Source organism: Castor canadensis, chromosome 14, assembly GCF_047511655.1.
Source record: "Castor canadensis chromosome 14, mCasCan1.hap1v2, whole genome shotgun sequence".
NCBI classification, from domain to species: domain Eukaryota; kingdom Metazoa; phylum Chordata; class Mammalia; order Rodentia; family Castoridae; genus Castor; species Castor canadensis.
The window spans coordinates 115,418,539-115,437,558 of record NC_133399.1 but is presented as its reverse complement, the minus strand read 5'-3'; the positions used below and the strand labels follow the sequence as shown (position 1 = coordinate 115,437,558).

At 46.7% G+C, this 19,020-nt stretch overlaps 1 protein-coding gene across 12 annotated transcripts in view; it reads right to left on the bottom strand.

The window, feature by feature from the left end:
• Window positions 1-19,020, bottom strand: part of Erich1 (glutamate rich 1) — a 142,516-nt gene that overhangs the window by 22,272 nt on the left and 101,224 nt on the right. For 2 of the 12 annotated variants that reach the window (XR_012441600.1, XM_074055347.1), the window contains one exon: window positions 351-18,985. The exons of 9 other annotated variants lie outside the window; for them this stretch is intronic. Coding sequence is in view for 1 of the 3 variants with exons in the window: in XM_074055347.1 (XP_073911448.1) it covers window positions 18,960-18,985 (26 nt within the window). In the remaining 2 variants the exon portion in view is untranslated. Of the gene's footprint in view, window positions 1-350; window positions 18,986-19,020 lie in introns of those variants that run through there. One more of the 12 variants, XR_012441598.1, reaches the window with a different exon arrangement.

Here is a 19,020-nt window from a genome sequence, read left to right as displayed (position 1 = left end):
TGATGAATAAAAGAACATGTAACACACCTGCTCAATAAGCTTCTCTACACTGGAGTTTCTTGGTGCTGCCATTACTTCTTAGTTTCCTTATCCATGAAGGAGCTACCACAGTTGAATCAAGTCCCAAATTGGTATGAGAAATTCAGATGCTACATTGAGCTGATTTATTGGTCATTTGTGTATGTGTGGCTTTTTGGTTTTTGTTTTGAGACAGAGTATTTTTTTTTTCATTTTTCTTTTATTATTCATATGTGCATACAAGGCTTGGTTCATTTCTCCCCCCTGCCCCCACCCCCTCCCTTACCACCCACTCCGCCCCCTCCCTCTCCCCCCCCTCAATACCCAGCAGAAACTATTTTGCCCTTATTTCTAATTTTGTTGTAGAGAGAGTATAAGCAATAATAGGAAGGAACAAGGGGTTTTGCTGGTTGAGATAAGGATAGCTATACAGGCAGTTGACTCACATTGATTTCCTGTGCGTGGGTGTTACCTTCTAGGTTAATTCTTTTTGATCTCACCTTTTCTCTAGTTCCTGTTCCCCTTTTCCTATTGGCCTCAGTTGCTTTAAGGTATCTGCTTTAGTTTCTCTGCGTTAAGGGCAACAAATGCTAGCTAGTTTTTTAGGTGTCTTACCTATCCTCACCCCTCCCTTGAGTGCTCTCGCTTTTATCATGTGCTCAAAGTCCAATCCCCTTGTTGTGTTTGCCCTTGATCTAATGTCCACATATGAGGGAGAACATACGATTTTTGTTTTTTTGAGCCAGGCTAACCTCACTCAGAATGATGTTCTCCAATTCCATCCATTTACCAGCGAATGATAACATTTCGTTCTTCTTCATGGCTGCATAAAATTCCATTGTGTATAGATACCACATTTTCTTAATCCATTCGTCAGTGCTGGGGCATCTTGGCTGTTTCCATAACTTGGCTATTGTGAATAGTGCCGCAGTAAACATGGATGTGCAGGTGCCTCGAGACAGAGTATTGTTATATAGCCCTGGCTGGCCTTGAACTCACGATCCTCCTGAGTCAGCCTCCTGAATGCTGGGATCACAGGTGTGTGCCTCCACTTTGGTTACTTGCTCTTTTGTTTTGAGACAGGGTCTCTCTATGTAGCCCAGGCTGGTCTTGAACTCATGACCCTCCTGAGTTCGGGGCCACAGGCATGTCCTCCGCTTGCTCTGTCAGCAAGTGTGGCCAGGTCCGACAGTGCAAATACAGAGTTGTTGTAAAGATGCTTCTGGTGTTTGATTTTCCTTGTGACCTTATCCAGCATTCATGCATTGTTTGCCTCAGGCTTCCACTTGATCAGGGTTCCTTCACACCTGTTCCCTGCTGCTGCTGAATACAGTGCACTGAGGCCCTGGGCAAACAGTTCATCTTCCGTGGCTTGCAGGTTTCAAGGCCCTTGCACTGTCACTCCCACTGACAGGAGACCAGGACCATGGAGACTATTCTCTCTTCACGCCTCCTCAAATACTACAAGTATTGGCCTCAGAGTCTGTTATCTGGGTACAGGTGTCCTGAAGAATTGTGGCTCCTTTTGCTGGCTCCTGGGTACCTCTGGTGTCAGCCTGGCCCAGGACCAGGTGCAGTCTCCCTCATGGCAGATCCAAGGTAGCGAGGGAGATGGATGCTGGAAATGCATCTCTGTGTCAAGGGTGGTCCCTGCTTTCAGAACATATCTAGGAGATGCAAGCAGAGTTTCCAGAAGTGCCAGCATGCCACAATAAATTGGCATGACTGTGATTTTGAACAAGGATACTACAAACCTTCCAAGGTGACCCAGTTAATTAATGTCTGAAGACAGTATCAGTTTTGCACCTGACTCACCTGGAAACAACAGGCCAGCAGTCAATAGCCTCCAGTCCCACAAGTGCATCAGGCTCTTGGGCCTGGAATCCAGGGAAGTCACACCTCAGACCCTTTGGAAACTCATTCACTGGGAGGATTGGACCAGCCTCTTCAGAAATGAAAAGGGAGTGCCACGCCCAGTCCCAGTACACCAGCACTGTGGGTACAGTTCTATATTTTTAAGATATTTGATCTCTCAGTTCTGAGATTGAGTTAATGTTTGCACTTTGGCTCATTATCCTCCAGCCCTACCATGGCTCCCTTTAGGGTCTGTCTGGACAGGTGCTAAGCCACCCATGTGGCATTGTATTAGGTTTGTCAGGTTTGCCAGAAGGACAGTGTCAATATTTCCAGTAGATGTGTGTCTATGTCCCCTCCAAAGATAGGTTCTTGTAAACAAAGACCCTGATTTATTGTCCTGCACTGCACAAAGGACTAATCAATACATATGAAGCAGTGTTCACCCTTTTTGTCCACTCATCTTTGCTTGGGCCCACCTCTGAGCCTGATACCATGACAGACCTGGAGGCTGGTTAATCTGGAAAGAGCATCCTTCATGACAGGTAGAAGTGAGGCTATAGCCAGCCAGGAAAGCTGCTCAGCTGTCTGGGGATCATTAGGGGAGGGTGTGGCTGACTGCTCACAGCCACAAGTGAGAGGAGAGAGCCATGCCTGCCTGTGTAGACAACAGCCACTGAAACCTTAGCTCCCTTCACTGTGTGGAGCTAAGTGCATCGGTCTCAGGTTTCCAGATCATTCCTAATTATGTTACTCATTACACACTTAAGTTGTGGGGAGACAAAGCCCAGCTTGACCTGGTGCAGCTGTCCACGCCATGGTCTGTTGGGTGGCCTGTGCCTGTCCACCTCTCTCCCCTACTGCATCCCTCTCAGATCTGCTTGGGAACCCAGATGGCTGGTAAGAGAGACCAGTTGTGTGCATCCTATAAGGTCCATCTGCTAGGCCCCCTCTGCCCAGCCCTGGAATGAGGATCAGAGTAACTGTACAGCAGACCTAGCACTACCTCTAGGGCTGCTCACAAAAATGGCTCCAAAGATTGTGGAGACCATGTGTGCAGCCAGCAGCTTGGCAAAAGTAGAAACTATTTCCAGCTGGCCTGAGGAAGGGTGTGCAAACACCATCACATGCATGCCAGGCTCAAGGCCTGTCCTGAAAGGCTGTGCCAGTGTCCTGGGCCAGGTCCTGAAGATCACTATGTCCTGCTGCTTTGGGTTTATTCAGGCAAGAACTTGGATCCACAGAAGAGGTGCCTATCCGTACCCATGTGTAAGAGCTGCATAAAGAAATTACATTTCATATTGTGATAGAACATCTTGTGACAACTTTCCAACCTGTTTTCTGTCAATATTTTCTCACATTAATGAATGTGCTGCAGCTTCATGCAATACAGAGAAATTAAGGAAATTATCCTAATTGCCAAGTTAAGACTTCAAGGTGACTGCTATTTTCTTAAAGGTGTAAATGATTGGAGATACTGGGGAAGACACAGTCATGTTTAGTGTGGCATTAAGCCTTTCCGTGTTTAGGTTCATGTCATGCCCGGAAATGTGCAAAAGAGAAAAATCAGATAAAAGCACACTGTATCACTGGTATTCTTCCTTTGTATGGATAAGCTCCTTATAAATTCTAAATATTAAATTCAAGGGTACAAATTAAAGAAACTTCATAATCTGAACAGTGCAGTTGTTGATTCCTGTGGTTTCTCTGTTTCTGAGGGTCCCAGCACAGTGTTTCTGGTGTTTAATTGTCGTGTTTGTTTTGAAGGATGCACCAGGGTGGGAGGGAGAGGGACAGCAAAAGAGTGCTGCGTGTGTGTGTGTGTGTGTGTGAACTATGGCTGGCACATTTCTGAGGGCTGAACAGAGCCCTGATGTGACCCCAGGACTGCCCTTCTAGACACAGGACTGCTCTTCTGGGGTTGGACAACTAATTCAGACCCATACAGTCAGAGCATCTGACACACAGAGTCCACAGTTCATTAATTTGGGAACTGGATCTGAGAAAGAAGTAATCAAGGGCTAGAGGGAGAGGGTGAAAGAGGCAGGGGATACAGGGTTTTACTAGTGTGCAAATACTCAGAAAACAATTATGGATGGCCCCAGTAATTCCAGACCATAACTTGCTAATTCTTCATTACAGCCCTTCAGTCTCTCCAGGATGGTTAATAATATTCTTGTTTTATAGATTAGGAAACTGTGACTGCTCATGGTGTGTTTGGTCCTGGCATGTTAGTGGAATGCTCACCTCTCTGGCCACGTGGTGCTGTAACTGCTGCAGGACCCACCCTGGCTAAGTGGCTTGGCTGAGTAACAGACGCTTCTGTAGGAGCCTTCTAGGCCATGGTCAGCCTTGGGGCAGCGCTGACTGCACCTGCACTAGCTCAGCTGGGATCTCTGCTCTGTAGACTGACCACATGCTGAGGCCATGCCTCCCCTTGGAGAGATCAGAGGGAGGAAATGCAAACTACTAGTCCCTGGGCACAAAAACTGCAAACCTCTGGACCACCTTTCACAGAAGGACATCCCAGACAAAAGAAAGAATGAGTTACTGAAACTGGAGTTTCAGGCCCCAGGCACAAATTCCTGGATTCCATGGGTTGGGTCTGGTAACTCATCCCTATACTCATGGTGAAGGGCAGAGCAGGAGGTTTATCCCATAGCATAGGCAGCTTTGGTAAGAGGTGAAGTGAGGCAGATAGGAATTAGGGGACATTCCAGACTTTTAAAACTGTATAGCTTACTGCAGAGAACCTAAGGTTAGACCCCTCACTCACTCACTCTATGCACAGAGGGCTCCTTTACAATTGCAAATCCTTTGTTAAGCTAGAAAGAGTGGAAATTTCCTCCCACATGGATTTAGGGTACCTGAGAATTAGCATAAGGGTATGCTCCAGTCTGCCTAGATCCTCCCCTTCTCCAAGGCCACTGGAGATGGAGAATGACACAGGTGACTCCTCATCTCCTGCATGTGGTCCCATCCCGCCTGGCAGAGACCCCACATGTAATCCTTCCCTTTTATCTATGATAAACTCTGTCATTTGCCTCACTACATCTACATGTTCTACTTGGATTCTTCTTTGCTGGAGCACAAGAACAAAATCTTCTGATCAGAATTCTCAATGACTACAAGTACTTCTGCCCATCTTCAGCCATCTTTGGGGTACAGACATGAGCTTTTGGTTTAAATAGACAGGGAGAGAAAGGCATGCATAACTATTAAGCAGTCCCAGTCACAGTTGTGTTCTGGTGGTCAGAATGTTATCAGAAGTTTAGCGCTGTTTAGTACTATTGGAAGTAATAACCTTCCGGTGCCGAAAACAGACACACAAGAGACAGAAAATCTTGACAAGGCAATTTTCTCTTGATCAAGAGGGTGAAAGCATGTGCTAACTCCCACTAAGTCACACGCAAGCACAAAATGGCTGACAGTGGCTCCTCCTTATATCCCTGACACAGTTGTACCTGCCCCTCACCTGGGATTTGTCCAGGTCAAAGGTTCACAGTTTTTCACGATTGGCTAAAAGGCTTGGGGGATGGGTTAGGGCATGCAGTTTGGTGGGCAATGGAGTTGTACAGGAATCCAGAAGAAGAAGCAAGGACCCTTTAAACATGCAAGTCATTTAAGATGGCGACCTGAGGAATTTTTAAGTAATCTAAGACGGTAACAAATACTTTGATAGAAAAGATCATTTTTCTTACAGTACCTTGGTTCTTGTGTCCAGCAAGAGAAGAATTCAGGCAAGATGCAAAAATGTAGTAACAGTAGAAGTAAAGTTTATTAGGAAAGGAATCTAGTGTAACAGGATAAAAGTGGGGAGAAATGGGAAAAAAGAAGAAACATTTCCTGCTCTACATGCAGGAAATGGAGTGAGAATCAAAATGGTGGTCCTTATCGCTTCATTTTCTACTTTCGGAGATCTGGAGGAATCCACATGGTGACTGAGATGGATGCTAAAACAGGGAGGTGTCATCGAGGCCTACTCACATCACAGGGACAACAGGTGTGCTTTAGGACTTCCATTTGCTAGCCATGTCTTTCATTCTTTTTGTCCCTCCACCCATCCAAGAAGCCTTGGAGCTTGTTAACATCTCAAAGAGAAAGATGGATGTGGATATAGCCCTGTTCTTGGGAGGGTTATCTCTTGCTTTTTAGTTTTAATTGCTCTTGCTTTTTAGTTTTAATATCTGAGGCTAGTCTTTTTAACAGTTATTAAAATAATATAATTTTCAGTCTCTTTAACTACCTATCCTGCCTCACCCATAGGTAGGTATCTCAGGATTGGTTTAGGTGTGGTCTGGTTGGTCATTGTATCAGTCCTTGTCTCTCCAGGGTTCCAGAGAAGTTGTAATCACTGTCATCACTTAAGGGGAGCAATCTGGTTCCCATGAGATGACTACTCCTGCTCTAGCATACTGGCGATTGCTCCAGTTCCAGGTGATTGCCATATTTTGGGAGTGGTCCGTCCTGCTAGTCTCACTGTTGCTTAGGGATAGTTTAAAGTCCCTCATCATAAAGATATTATCCATCAGGCCTGTCCTTTCTGGATTGCTAGGTGACTACAAAGTGAATGGCTTACAGCAAAGACAGATACAAAATGGAGGCAAGAATGCTAAGCATTTCTCCTGCTTTTAGTTACCAAGTAAGGAGTCAGTGCTTTTCAGCAAGAGCAGTTTTAGTACCTGTTACACTGCTGGCAGACCCACCAAGGACAGTACTAAAGGAAGTGCTTCAGGCTGAAAGCAAATGACAGCAAGAGTGACTGAAACCTAGGGTGTAGGTGAAGGCTGCTCTTCAGGTAATTGTAAAAGATGGCATACTACCATGTTCCTTCCTCTTTTCTATTCATGACTGGGAAAAATGCTTTTATAAAACAATATGTATATGAACACATAGTCTGGATAATAGTGTGCAGAAATGTCATAGATATGAAAATATCAGCACAAGGGGGCAGGGAGGGATGGAGCTGTACTGGACAGAGGGAGGGACCTGGACGGTGACCTGAACCAAGGGAGAGAACAGAGAATCCGGAACACTAAACAAGAAGGTTGATACAGCAATTGACAAGGCAAACTGCTCAGCTTCTTTAAAGACTGATTGTCATATAAAGTAACAATTATAACAATGCATTGTTGGGTTTGTAACAAATAGAGGTAATATGTGTAACAGCATGAAAAGAGTCCATGGAATAGAGCTGTTAGGTAGGTAGGCAGGAAGGAGGAAAAGCCCCAGGGGGCTTTCCTTCCAGGAAGCAGAATCATAATGGCCCATACCTAGACCAACAGTTGACATAATGGATCACCCCAGAACCAGCTATTAACATAAAGGTCACAAAAGGAGAGCCTCAGTTTTACCAACTTGTAACTCTCACCCTATTGGATAAAACCCCATGCTCCAAGGGCTTCCAATCTCCCACTCACTCCTTGAGGTGTATTTCCCCATTTGGGCACCAGACTCTCATTCAACTTCCCGCCTCATGCCTGGAAGTGTGTTTACATTTTTGCTAATAAGTCACTCTTTACTATCTTTCTACTTTTTGCAACTCTTTTGCCACACCTGGAGCAGTGTCCTAATTTTAGACACTATTTTCAAGGACTGAGCAACATCTGCAACTCTCCAACACACCAGTAACAAAGATATGAAGGGGTAAGTTTCTGTATTTTACTGGTATTAAGTTAGTGTACATCCAAGTTAATGTTAACATTAAGCTGCATATTATGAATCCTAGAACTACTTAAAAAAAACCCTCAAAAATATAGTAAAAAGTTACTAAAGCAACAAAACATGTTATATTTTAAAGTAGCTACTTAATGCAAAAGAAGGCAGGAAAGAGAAATGAGACGCACAGAAAACAGAATGTGTAATGGCAGACATAAACCCAGCTTACTAATTAAATAATGTTAGACATGAATTGATGAAAAACCCAATCAAACAGCACAAATTATCAGATCAGATAAAGATTACCACGTGCTATATATGATACATGGAGTATACATGTGTGTGTGTGTGTGTGTGTGTTCTTTACATGATACAATGTAGATTCAAAAAATACAAATGGGTTAAAAAAAAGAATGGAGAAGTAGGTGCCATGCAAACAGCAACCATGAGAAAACAGGAGAGACTACACCAACATCACAGGAAACCCTTTAGAGCAGAAGAAAGGGCTCATTATAAAGGGCTCTTTATAATGATAAAAGGCCACTTCATCAAGAAGATGCACAGGCATCAGCCTTTATGCACCTGCAGAGCACCCTGAATGTCATGAGACCAACAGACCTAGGGAGGACCAGACAACTCAACTATTGTCACAGACTTCAATATTCCATGGTGTTACTCAGCTTTTCACCACTAGCAAAATGACTGAGGCTAGAGGGTTATAAAGAAAAGATGCTTATTTAGCTCATAGTTTTGGAGGTTCAAAGTCCAGATCAGACATCCCATTGGCATGGCCTCCATGGGGACCTAATGGGGGGTACCATCGCATCACAATAGGAGAGTGGGCAAGGAAGTGTTACATGCCGGGGTCGAGGATCCTTGCATTCACAGGCCAGAATGTTCTCCCTCATATGCGGACTTTAGATCAAGGGCAAATGCAGCAATGTTGTTGGACTTGGGTCACATGACAAGGGGAGAGCACATATGGGAGGTATGGAGATAGGTAGAAAACCCAAAACATGAAAGAGTTTGATGACTCCACTGCAGAGGAACTAATACAGAATCCTTAAAGTGACAGAGGTTAACATGAGAACAGGATCAGGAACCAGTGAAAAGATCAGTTAGAGATGAATCAACTTGGGTTGTAACACATTTGTACATGGCAGCAATGCTAGGAATCTCTCTGTATAGCTATCCTTAACTCAACTAGCAAAAACGCTTTGTCTTTCTTATTAATGCTTATGTCTTCTCTTCAACAAAATCAGAGATAAGGGCAGAACAGGATCTGCCTGGAAGTGAGGAGGAATGCAGGGGAGAGGGTGGGGGCAGGGGGGAGAACTGACCCAAACAATGTGTGCACATGTGAATAAATGAAAAATAATAAAAAAAAGACAGCCTGAAAAGGAAGCACAGATACTGGAGAGCAGAGGCGGCACCCGGTGGCCAGTGAGACTCCCAAGCAAATCCACCAGGAAGTACAAGCTCTGTGGACTGTGAACTTGCCATCCTCCAGGTAGGGCTCAGCCATATGATAGGGTATGAAGGATGACAGAAAGTTTGTGACAACAATGTCTGCCACGAGTGCTTGCCATGAATAATGAATCAGCCAAATGTAGGGCTGGGATGTGCAGCCGCTGGCAGGGCAGGCAGGTTTTGGAGCCACAGATCTCCAAAAAGGACCCTGAACTCCAAGGTGGGAGATGACCAGAAGGAGAGCAGATGAAGCAATGGAAACGTCCAAGGTCAAGTCACATACTCAGAACAGAGCTGGACTATGAGTGTCACAAGACGCTGTCCTGGGAGCACTGGACCTCATTTGCAATTCACCTTGAATCACCCAGGGCACACAGCAGCAGAGGATCCATGCCAGCTGCATCCTCCTGCCACACACAGCTTTTCTGGCTATAGCACAGGCTGAGCCATGCACCTTTGGACTGGCTGGGGTTTTGTTTCCAGCCCTCACATTCATCCAGGTGATGACAATGAAACCCAAAGCTCCTGTGTTGCTCACTCAGCCTTCCCACAGTGCCAAACAGTGCAGAGTCTCTGCTGCAGCCCCTGCTCTCAGCAGGGCCAAAGGCCCCAGGAAGAACAGGTTCTCAGGTGGCCCCATCTGGTGCTTGACCTGACAGACTAAGCTCCTGCCTGGATGGCCAGACATAGCTCTAGGTGCTTCCCAGGCAGAGCACTGGTGGTTCTGGCCATGGAGCATCTAGAACATTGCCCAGCTTCTCAGGCTTATTTGGAGAGAAGGACAATCACAAAGAGTGTGCATGCCCTCAGCCTGCTGCACACGAGTGCCACACAGGCTCTGGTACCTGCCCACCATCCCCATGTGGAGCTGAGGCTATGGGCAGGGTCCTCTCTGGGACCTGGACAGACACATCTGGTCCTGGGGCTCTGCTGTGCTGAGCCCTGGCTGCTAATCTGGTGCCTGCTCCCCTTCTCAGGCCCTGGTGGGTATGAAGCAGAATGCACAGGCTGAGGCCTGGCTGTGCCCCTGCTCTGGGCAGCTCTGACTCCCTCGGATAGGGCCCTGCACCTCCTTCTGGTAGCAACTGCTCCCCAAGGAGAATTGCTCAGAGTTAGGTCCACTAGGCCCTTCTCCAGCCATCTTGCCTCTAGGAGGACCCTCTTCCTCCTCACCACCTGCAAATACCTTTAGGGCCCAGGAGTCTCCTGAGGCTCCTCTTCCTACCACCTCACACTCACCTATCTTTTCTTCTTAACTTTAGCTCTTCTGAAACACCTCTCACTCTCTCTTTCAGAGACAACAGCTTCCAGGGCATCCCCTGCCTCTCTGTACTCTGGCTTGTTGTTTCTGATAACTCTTTGTGTCTGTTCACTTGTGTGAGTGTTAATTTTTAAAGGATTCTTCCAATTGGTATTTATGGCCAGCTGGCATTACTTTTCTCATTGATTCATCTTCCCAAGCTATGTCACCACTCACTCATGGGACAGGACTTTGTGGTTCCATCCACAAGGTTCCCACAGGGAGTTTCCACTTGTACAGAGAGGTGAGACAAAAATCCTACCCCAACCTGAGATAGATCTCCAAAGGGATACTGGGGAGATTGGACCTGAAGTGGTGCCTAAGAGCTCCGTGTGAGGGTTCTTGTCCATTTTGGCGCCTACAACATCTTCATAATCTGGTTCCTATGGTGTGGGGAATGTCTGTGTGTGTAAGTTATAAGAATGAACAGTTAAAGATTCATTGCTTCCAGTGCACGTGGATTAGATCTCAGCTAGAGGGGAGGGACAGACAGGCTGGTCACCAAGTTAAGCTTCAAGTTGTTTCCAACAGGAAGTCTGTGTATCCATCCATGAGGAGAAGGTAGGTTTCCTTAGAGAATTGGGAGGTGCTCTACCTGAAGCTGGGAGAAAAGTCTTGAGGTTAGGAAATACCCTAGCCATCCCCTGTCTGCACCACATGGGGCCAGCACATAGGTCGAAGGTCCTGTGAGTCCCAAGTCAGTGAGGGGTCTGAGTCTAGTGACAGTACAACCTAATCTGAGCCAAGGTGGAACCTGGGATGCAAGGAGAAGAGGGCTGGGCTTTCCCTGGACAGCCTGCAGCAGCATCACTCTCCCCTGGCCCTTTATCTCCCCATCTGTAGAACAACAGACCAACCTGAGTCTGGGCTTACCTTCACTGATGGTGAACTAACTTCCAACATCTGCACATGAGCAGGGACAGCTTTTAAAAACAAATTTCCAAATTATAATAGCTCAATTCTGGCTAGTAGATTTTCTTAGCTACTGAGGTTGGTGCACAAGAAAGAAATTCACTCATCCAGTATTGACTTGAATTGTTTAAAAATCAGGATCTTATGATTGTGAAGCCACTTCTCATAAACACCACAGAACAGATTAAAAAAATGAGTATTGCTGTTCTTTGAAAACCCCAGTGTTGTAACTGCATTACCCTTTGACACCAGTGAGAGTCACAGAGCAAGTCCTGAAAGGCAAATCTTCAAATGAACAGAGCACGTGCCCAAATAAATGAACTTTTTCTATGAGAATAATTTTTGGGCTATAAGCCACATTGACAGCCTTAAATCACCAGTGCTAGGCCCAGGCTCAGCACCCCGTTCACCCAAGTTGTTGATGGATTGCTACTATTTTCAAAGTTAAAATAATAAGCCAGTTTTGTAGCTGTTATGGCTGGAAAGAAACTGATGGTACCATTATGTGCACACCTCTCAGTTCACTTGATCTTGTGTGGATGACTCTGAGAATCTGCAGCCCTGAGATTGAATCTTGGCTTCATGGCTCTCAAACTCTGAGATTATAAAGGGACTACAGATCTTGGGTAATGTTGAAAGAACGCAGGGTAGAGTGAGCAAGTGAGCACCCAACAGAGCCCTGTGCTCTGCTTCCTTTACCACCGTGTCCCAAAACTTGGGTCTCCTGATCCCAGATTCAAGAACTTCTTTTCTTACTGTTAAGGGTTGAATCGTGTCCCTCACACAGAGACATCTTGGAATCCTACCCCCAGTACCCCAGAATGTGGTATTATTTGGAGATGGGATCTTTATAGAGGTCATCAAGGTAAAACAAGACTGTTAAGATGGCCTCTGATATGGTAGGACTGGTGTCCATCTAGAAAAGGAACAGACACTGGGGAAAGGCCATGTGAAGACATGGAGAGAAGACTATATCTGCAGGCCAAGGAGGGGGCTTAGGAGAAACCAGCTCTGCCTATACCTTTATCTTAGATGTCCAGTCTCTAGAATTGGTGACCTAGGGGCCCTGTCTCTCTCTGTGGCTCTGCTTGCTATTTTCTGCAGACAGCTAAACTCAAGGGCTAAGTGCAGGGAAGGCTGCATGCAGGTCCTGATGGGCAGGATCGTTCTCTCCCATTGGTTAGGACTTCATCACATGGCCACATACAGCTGCATGAGAGCATCCTGGCTGTGTGCCCTGGTATGAGTAGATATGGGTGAGTAGTCGGCAGTTTCAACCACAGAAACATGCTAGAGAACTCAAACCCAGCCCTCAAACACCAGACTGCAAGGATGGGGCTGAGTAGGCAAGAGGCTATACACAGAGGGCGTTCCTCAACACGAAGACTCAAGACTGTCTGCTGCAGCCATCTGGGCACTGCGTGAAACTCAGGGCATGTCTTACTGTTGGTGGGACTGGGCTTTGAACTCAGGGCTTCACATTTGCAAAGTAGGTGCTCCACCACTTGAGCCACGCCTTCCATCCAAGGGACCTTGAACTTTTAACAAGTCCCTGAATACTGAGGGCTTCTGGAATGGTAGGATTTGGTCAGAAAGCTGACAGATCAAAGCAAAATAAGGACTCAGCACAGCAGGCTTTTTCTCAGCATGCTTTATGCTCAGATGGCTGTGGCACTGGTCGGGCTATGTGGATGCTACCCAGGGCAGCAGGCACCCCTGGCCCGGGGAGAGTACAGGGCACTGCACCAGCCCCTAGCACTGGGTGTTTCTTTTCCTTATGTCTGGAATTTCAGGCTTCCTCAGGGTCCTAAGACACTGTTTGAATGTAGTGAAGATACCCTGCAATAGAGTTCCAGGAGTACCTTTTTGAAAACAGTAAAGCAGAGTCAGGTTCCCATAGCTGCCCTGCCTCCCTGGTAACTGCAGCTGGGAGAAGCTTGCCCAGCACGCTTGTTAACTCTGCGTGCACCACCACCATTTCACTTTTTCAGTGCACCAGCCAAGAATTCCCTGGAACCCCAAGCTACTGAGGAAATGTCAAACATAGTCCTTTGGGCTCAATTCACTGTGTGGTGGGAAGGTTCTCTTCGCTCTCTGGTTGGCCTCTGATGCCTTTTGTGCACACTGCCCCCCGCCCCCCCACAGTTCCTACCTTACTGGACAATTCTGAACCAACAACCTCCCATTTTCCCAGGAACAGCTTGCATTTCACAATCCTTCGGTACGATCCCACCACCTGCCAGCTACTGAGAGAAGCGGCATCTCCACAGTTCTCCCTACACAAAGATGGCAGATCCCAACACAAAGAAAGACCTGCCCTCAAAGATGGCAGATCCGCTCCACCGTGGGCTGAGGTGCTAGGCTTTCCACGATCCCAAAGCCTATTCCACCAGCACAAACACAGGGGCAGACACACCAGACCATAAGCCTCAGGTATAGTGGGGACAGAACTGCTTGGAGGCAGGCTGGAGCTGGGCCAGGCCCACTCCTCCTATCACTGGGTGTCCCATGACCTTAGTCACATTGCTCACTCTTTTCAGTGGAAAAATTTCCATTTATAATAAGGTAAAATATCTTCCTAGGAGAAATGCTAAAGAAGTAAATGAAATAATTGGAAAAGCTCTTTGCACTAAGAAACTAATCCAGAGCCTCCAGGCATCAGGAAGGCAGAAAGTCTGTCACTAGGGAGAGTTGCTGTCCAGCAAGTGACCATAGCATTCAGAAGTAACCTGCTGTCAAATGCCTCACTATTGTTCTTCAGAGTCCAACCATAGCTGAATCAGTTATTTCTTTCCTTCTTTCTCTTTCTGTCTCTCCCTCCCCCTCCCTTTCTCTCTTTCTTTCCCTCACACCCTTCCTTCTTCCTCTTCCTCTCCCTCCCTCTTCTTGTTTTTGTTCTTTGAATCAAAGTTTTGCTATGTATCCAGATTGGCCTTCAAGTTTAGATCCTCCTGCCTCAGCCTCCTGAATGCTGGGATTACAGGTGTGTACACCACCACTCCTGCATGAATTCCTCATTTCTTGAGTCTACATTTCCCACTGGGGAACTGGGAAGAGTTGGAAAGGACAGGGATTACTGGCCTCCATGGAGCTCTGGCCCTGCACCTGCTGAGAGCATTAGTCATCCCATGGAACAAAGGAAGCAGCAGAGAAATCAAATAAGTTACCTCAGACACACAAGAGGGTCTGAGTGAGAGATTGTTGAGCAACACACCTCTTCAAAAACCAAAAATATGGGATGGGGACATAACTCAGTGGTAGTGTCATCATGTGTAAAGCCCTGAATTTGATCCCCAGCATTGAAAAAAAAGAAGCAAAAATATGAGTATGATTAGACTAAAGCTTTCACTTCTGATTCTTCTCTGGAGCCAGTGACCCACAAGCCCCAGGTCCCTCAGCCCTGGCTGCTGACCCCGTAGTCTGCTCAGAGCTTCTGCTCCAGCCTGGCTTTCATGGAGGCAGCAGGAGAACCTTAAGGGTGAGGGCATACCAGAGGGTGGCCACCATGTGCAGATGACTTTCTGTCATCCTGTTCACCTCCTTTAGAGCATCTCAGGTGTGCAAGATGGGGTCTTTCTATTTGTAGTGTTTTTTACTTGTGACCCTGCAAAACTATCAAAGCCAAGAAGGCAGTGTTAGTAAGATTTTCCTCTAAACAGGACTTATCCTCGTCTTGTGTACAGCTCCCTCCTCCACTCTACGAGGCTGCCACTGCCCAGGTTTCCTTCTGCTCCCACAAGTGCTTTATGCCACAAAGTGTTTATTACACTTTGTGTAATGAAAATGAAATAGGATAAAGGTTGGCCATGTACTGTAGGAGGGCACCATCTCCCCCAGGACCTAGATGCCAGGTGAGGGTCTTCCCCACAGTGGCACTGCTGACAGGTGGCACACAGATTGGCACGCTTCAGCTCTGAACTGCTCAGGTCCTCAGGGACAGAACTGCACTGCACGTCCCCACTTGGCCTGCAGCAGGGACTGACTTGTTACAGTCTGATTTTGACAGAAGCCAACACAGGCTTAAAGCACTTCACATTTTAAAATCCTGGAAACTATGGTTTTCTTTAAAATCCCAGTTTTATTTCAACTGAGACTTCAGAACATGTTCCTCTACGGTCAGCAGGTTTGCAGAGAGACAAATGATTCTAGAGCTGCTCGGTCAGTTCACGTCTTCAGCAGAGCAAGAGGTTTCCCTCCTGTTCCTTGGAGAACTAACCCCAACTGGACATCCAGAGTCACTCACTCCACTCCCTAATTTTACATTTTATATGCTGGAAAATGGTGGGTAAGTTTCTGCAGCATGACCAAGAGCTCATTTTTAAAATTTCTTTTAATTAATTCTTGTGAAGGCGAAGTTTCAGCATGGTGTGGACCTGCCTGTATTACTGCCTAGACAGACATCATTTGTACCCCAGAGGAAGTCTCTGTCCCGGATGCTTCTCAGTGGCTGAATATAAACCACATTGACAGGACATTGTTTTCAAAGTTAAAAATAATAATGAAGGAAATCCCCTAGTGCCCTGAAACAGAAATCAATGGGAAGCCAGGCCACATTCAAATAGTTACAACTCAGGATGGCTTTCATTAGCTTCAGGACAGGTAACAGCTGATACCCTAAAGTGCTTCTTAAAAGGTCTCTCCTTCCACATCCACAAGACCTTCTTCCCAAGGTTATTCAAACTATGGACCAATGATACCACTTGATCGATTGCACTGGAGAAGGTATTGTGTTCCAGATTGTTTTACTCTCATCCAGAGAACCATAGCTCTAACGTCTCCTTGTCTCCCCCATTCATTCCACGATCATGTGGAACATGAGCCACGCCCTCCCTCAGGTGGCACCCACCATGTCACTCCAGGCATGAGGTGGGCACTCACGCTCTGCTGTACATCTTGGCTGTGTCCCAAGGTGTGTATAGTGAAAGTCACATCTTTTAATACACATGCTGTTCTTTCCTCCCTCCTTTGAGAACTTTTGGAAAATTCTGTTGATATGCGTCTGGTATTTCCACACCTACAGTGACCACTGTAAGGTACCTAACATAAAAGGCTGTGTGAAGTTCAAAGGTGTGAGAAACACGTTCTTCACCTTTGTGAACTCTGTCTTTTCACCTAACGCTGAGCACAGCACTCTGGCTTGTCTGACACATGGAAGCACCTGTTCTTGTTCCCTCTGAAGCCCATGAAGATTCATATAGCAGCAGCAGAACTGAAGCTGTGTGCAGTTTCATAGACCACAGAGCATTTCCCCTGACATTTCATTTGGTCTTGAGGCCCTGGGATGGTACCATGGTTATTCCCAGTCCGCTGGTGTGAGGGAGGCCTAAGAGGCAGTGTGTGCCCCTCTGAGAGCCTCTGAAAAGTCAGCAACATGTCCAGCCTGACATCATGTGACTCTGCAGCTGAAAAGAGGACAGCTTGTGTGCACAGACAACAGAGAGCCCAACCTGGCACTCACACACTGTGCATTTACATGACACTGTGCTACACGATTCACACACTGGCCCTTAATAACCCACATCTTTCCTTTCCAGGCAGAAGTACTGGGCAGCCTAGCAAGGGGATCTATGTCTGAATTTCATAGAGACCCATCTCTGATTTTGGGTCTCTGAGGCTGGGTGGGGACACCAGAGCCAGTGAGTCCTGGGGACCCAGTAGGAGCTGCCAGCTATTATGTGAAGTGGCAGCTGGAGATAAGGGCCAGAAGAGGGCCAAGGTTCTGGATGCTCAGGCTGGAGTGTGTGTGGGGGTGCGCTCCACATCCCTCTAGGGATAGAATGCTTAGTCCATCTAGCAGTGCTGTCCTGGGCTTCTGAGGCCTGCGCATGGATATCAGAAGCTCAGCTCCTCCTGAGTAAAGCAGGGTGGGCACAGCACCACCCCCTTCTCTCCCCCTGGCTGGCTGGTAGGCCAAGAGCCCCTGATCTCTGGCTGCACCTTGCACATGGGGGCTGATGGACGGCAAGAAGGGAGCACACCTTCCTGAACCCTGGAGCCTTGTTCCCAAACCAGCTCTCCTGGAATAGATTGAGAATAAGAATGGGATGGTGAGTTCAGAGAACCTTCTGGAAGGGAATTCAAAGAACTACATTTGGTGGGAAGCTGAACTGGAGATGGCAGTCAGACTCCTTTGGCTTGAGAACATTCTTGTGGCTTAAAAGAAGCAGAGCATTCTTGCCTGGGCCTCGTTGTCCACTGTCTTCTGGGTTCCTGGTGCTGTTTGCTTGGTCCAGGAACAGGTGGGAGGAGGGAAGCAGCAGTGAATCCTCAGGCTCCAGGACAGCAGGCCATTCACTGCTGCTCAGTAACTATGGGAAGGTGAGCAGGGCATAGGACAGGGCAGTTGGCTTTTTTTGAGGCAGGAGCTGATGCAGACCCTGGAGACCAGGAGGAACAGAGTCTTTTCTTCCCCTGGCCAATCTCTACCTTCCTTTCTCTGGCAAAGACCTGAGTCAGGCTCAAGTTTCAGAGGCAAATACCAGGCAGAGAAGGATAAAGTTCAACTTTGGAGAAGAAAGGCAGGGTTGGCTCTGAGACAGGACAGGAAGTCTACCCTGGGTGGGGGGAGAACAGACTTGGACCCTGGCCTCTCAGCCCTGCTGCCCCACACCCCCACACATACAAACCACAACTACCAGCTCTCTGCTGGAAATCTGAGTCCTGTGCCCTTCCTGGGCTCCATGGAAGGTTCCTGGTGAACCTCAGGGCATTTCATCTCCTCAGCTTTGGGGCCTCAGGACAGTGATGGGGGGAAGGGAATGTGAAACCTGGGAGCTGGCAGGATCTGAATATTTACAACCTCACTCACTGGCTTCCTCTTTCTAGGAAATGTAATGTAGACGTTTGTGTGACTGTGCACACCAGGTAGATCACCCTTCACGTTGTGAGATGCACTGACCTGACTCTTGGTGCCCGGCAGCACCATTTTAAGATTTCCCATCTCCAGCACACAGTAACTCCAAAATTAAGTGTAAGGGACAAATGTTCATTGTAATTAAAGCAGGAGTTAATATGTCTTCCTCCAAGTGTTTGGCATTAACTGTTCCAAAATGAGAGCCATTATCAAAAATTATCACAATCTATTTGCTTTTTAGCAGATGCTTAATTAAGACCTTTATGAACTATTGTGAAATTTAACCAGGAGAAGTCCATGCTGACTCAAATTGGTTTTATCATATTATAAGCCAGAATGACTTTGAGTGAAATTGATACCGAATTTCAAATGCTCTAATTAAAAGGAGAAAAATTAGAACATTTTCCCCTACCTGCAGTGACCTTATGTATTCCGGGCATTCCTCCACAGATTTTGAAAAATATCAAGTGCAACAAGGAAAACCATGGAAAACCCTCAGATATCACAAAGACTAAAATTTGCTTAAATTGACATTTAAGGAAGTAAAGAACAGAAAATGGTTTTGGATGATGATTTCATTTTAAGGTTGGAAAATGGTGTGTGGGGATCTGGGGTAGGGTCCCAAGCACATACATTTCCTAGTACACAGCCAGGTCAGGTCAGGTCCCAAGCTGAGGGGACCCAAGGTTCTGAGTCTTCACTAGGGGCAGAACCCATCAGGAAACAAAGAAACAAAACCCTGGGCTTTTCTACTTACTCCACACCTGCTTATTTAGAAGATGATGGCAAGAAGGGAGGGCATGTTATTGACAGCAACGTAAGCAACAAGCTAACTCAGCAGGTCACCTTCTAAGAAGTTGCTGCCAGCATCCACTGGACTAGGCTCCCCAGAGGTCATGAGTCTGGGTCTGGTCTCTCAGCTGCAAAACATAAGTCTCAGCATCAGGGCAGGTTG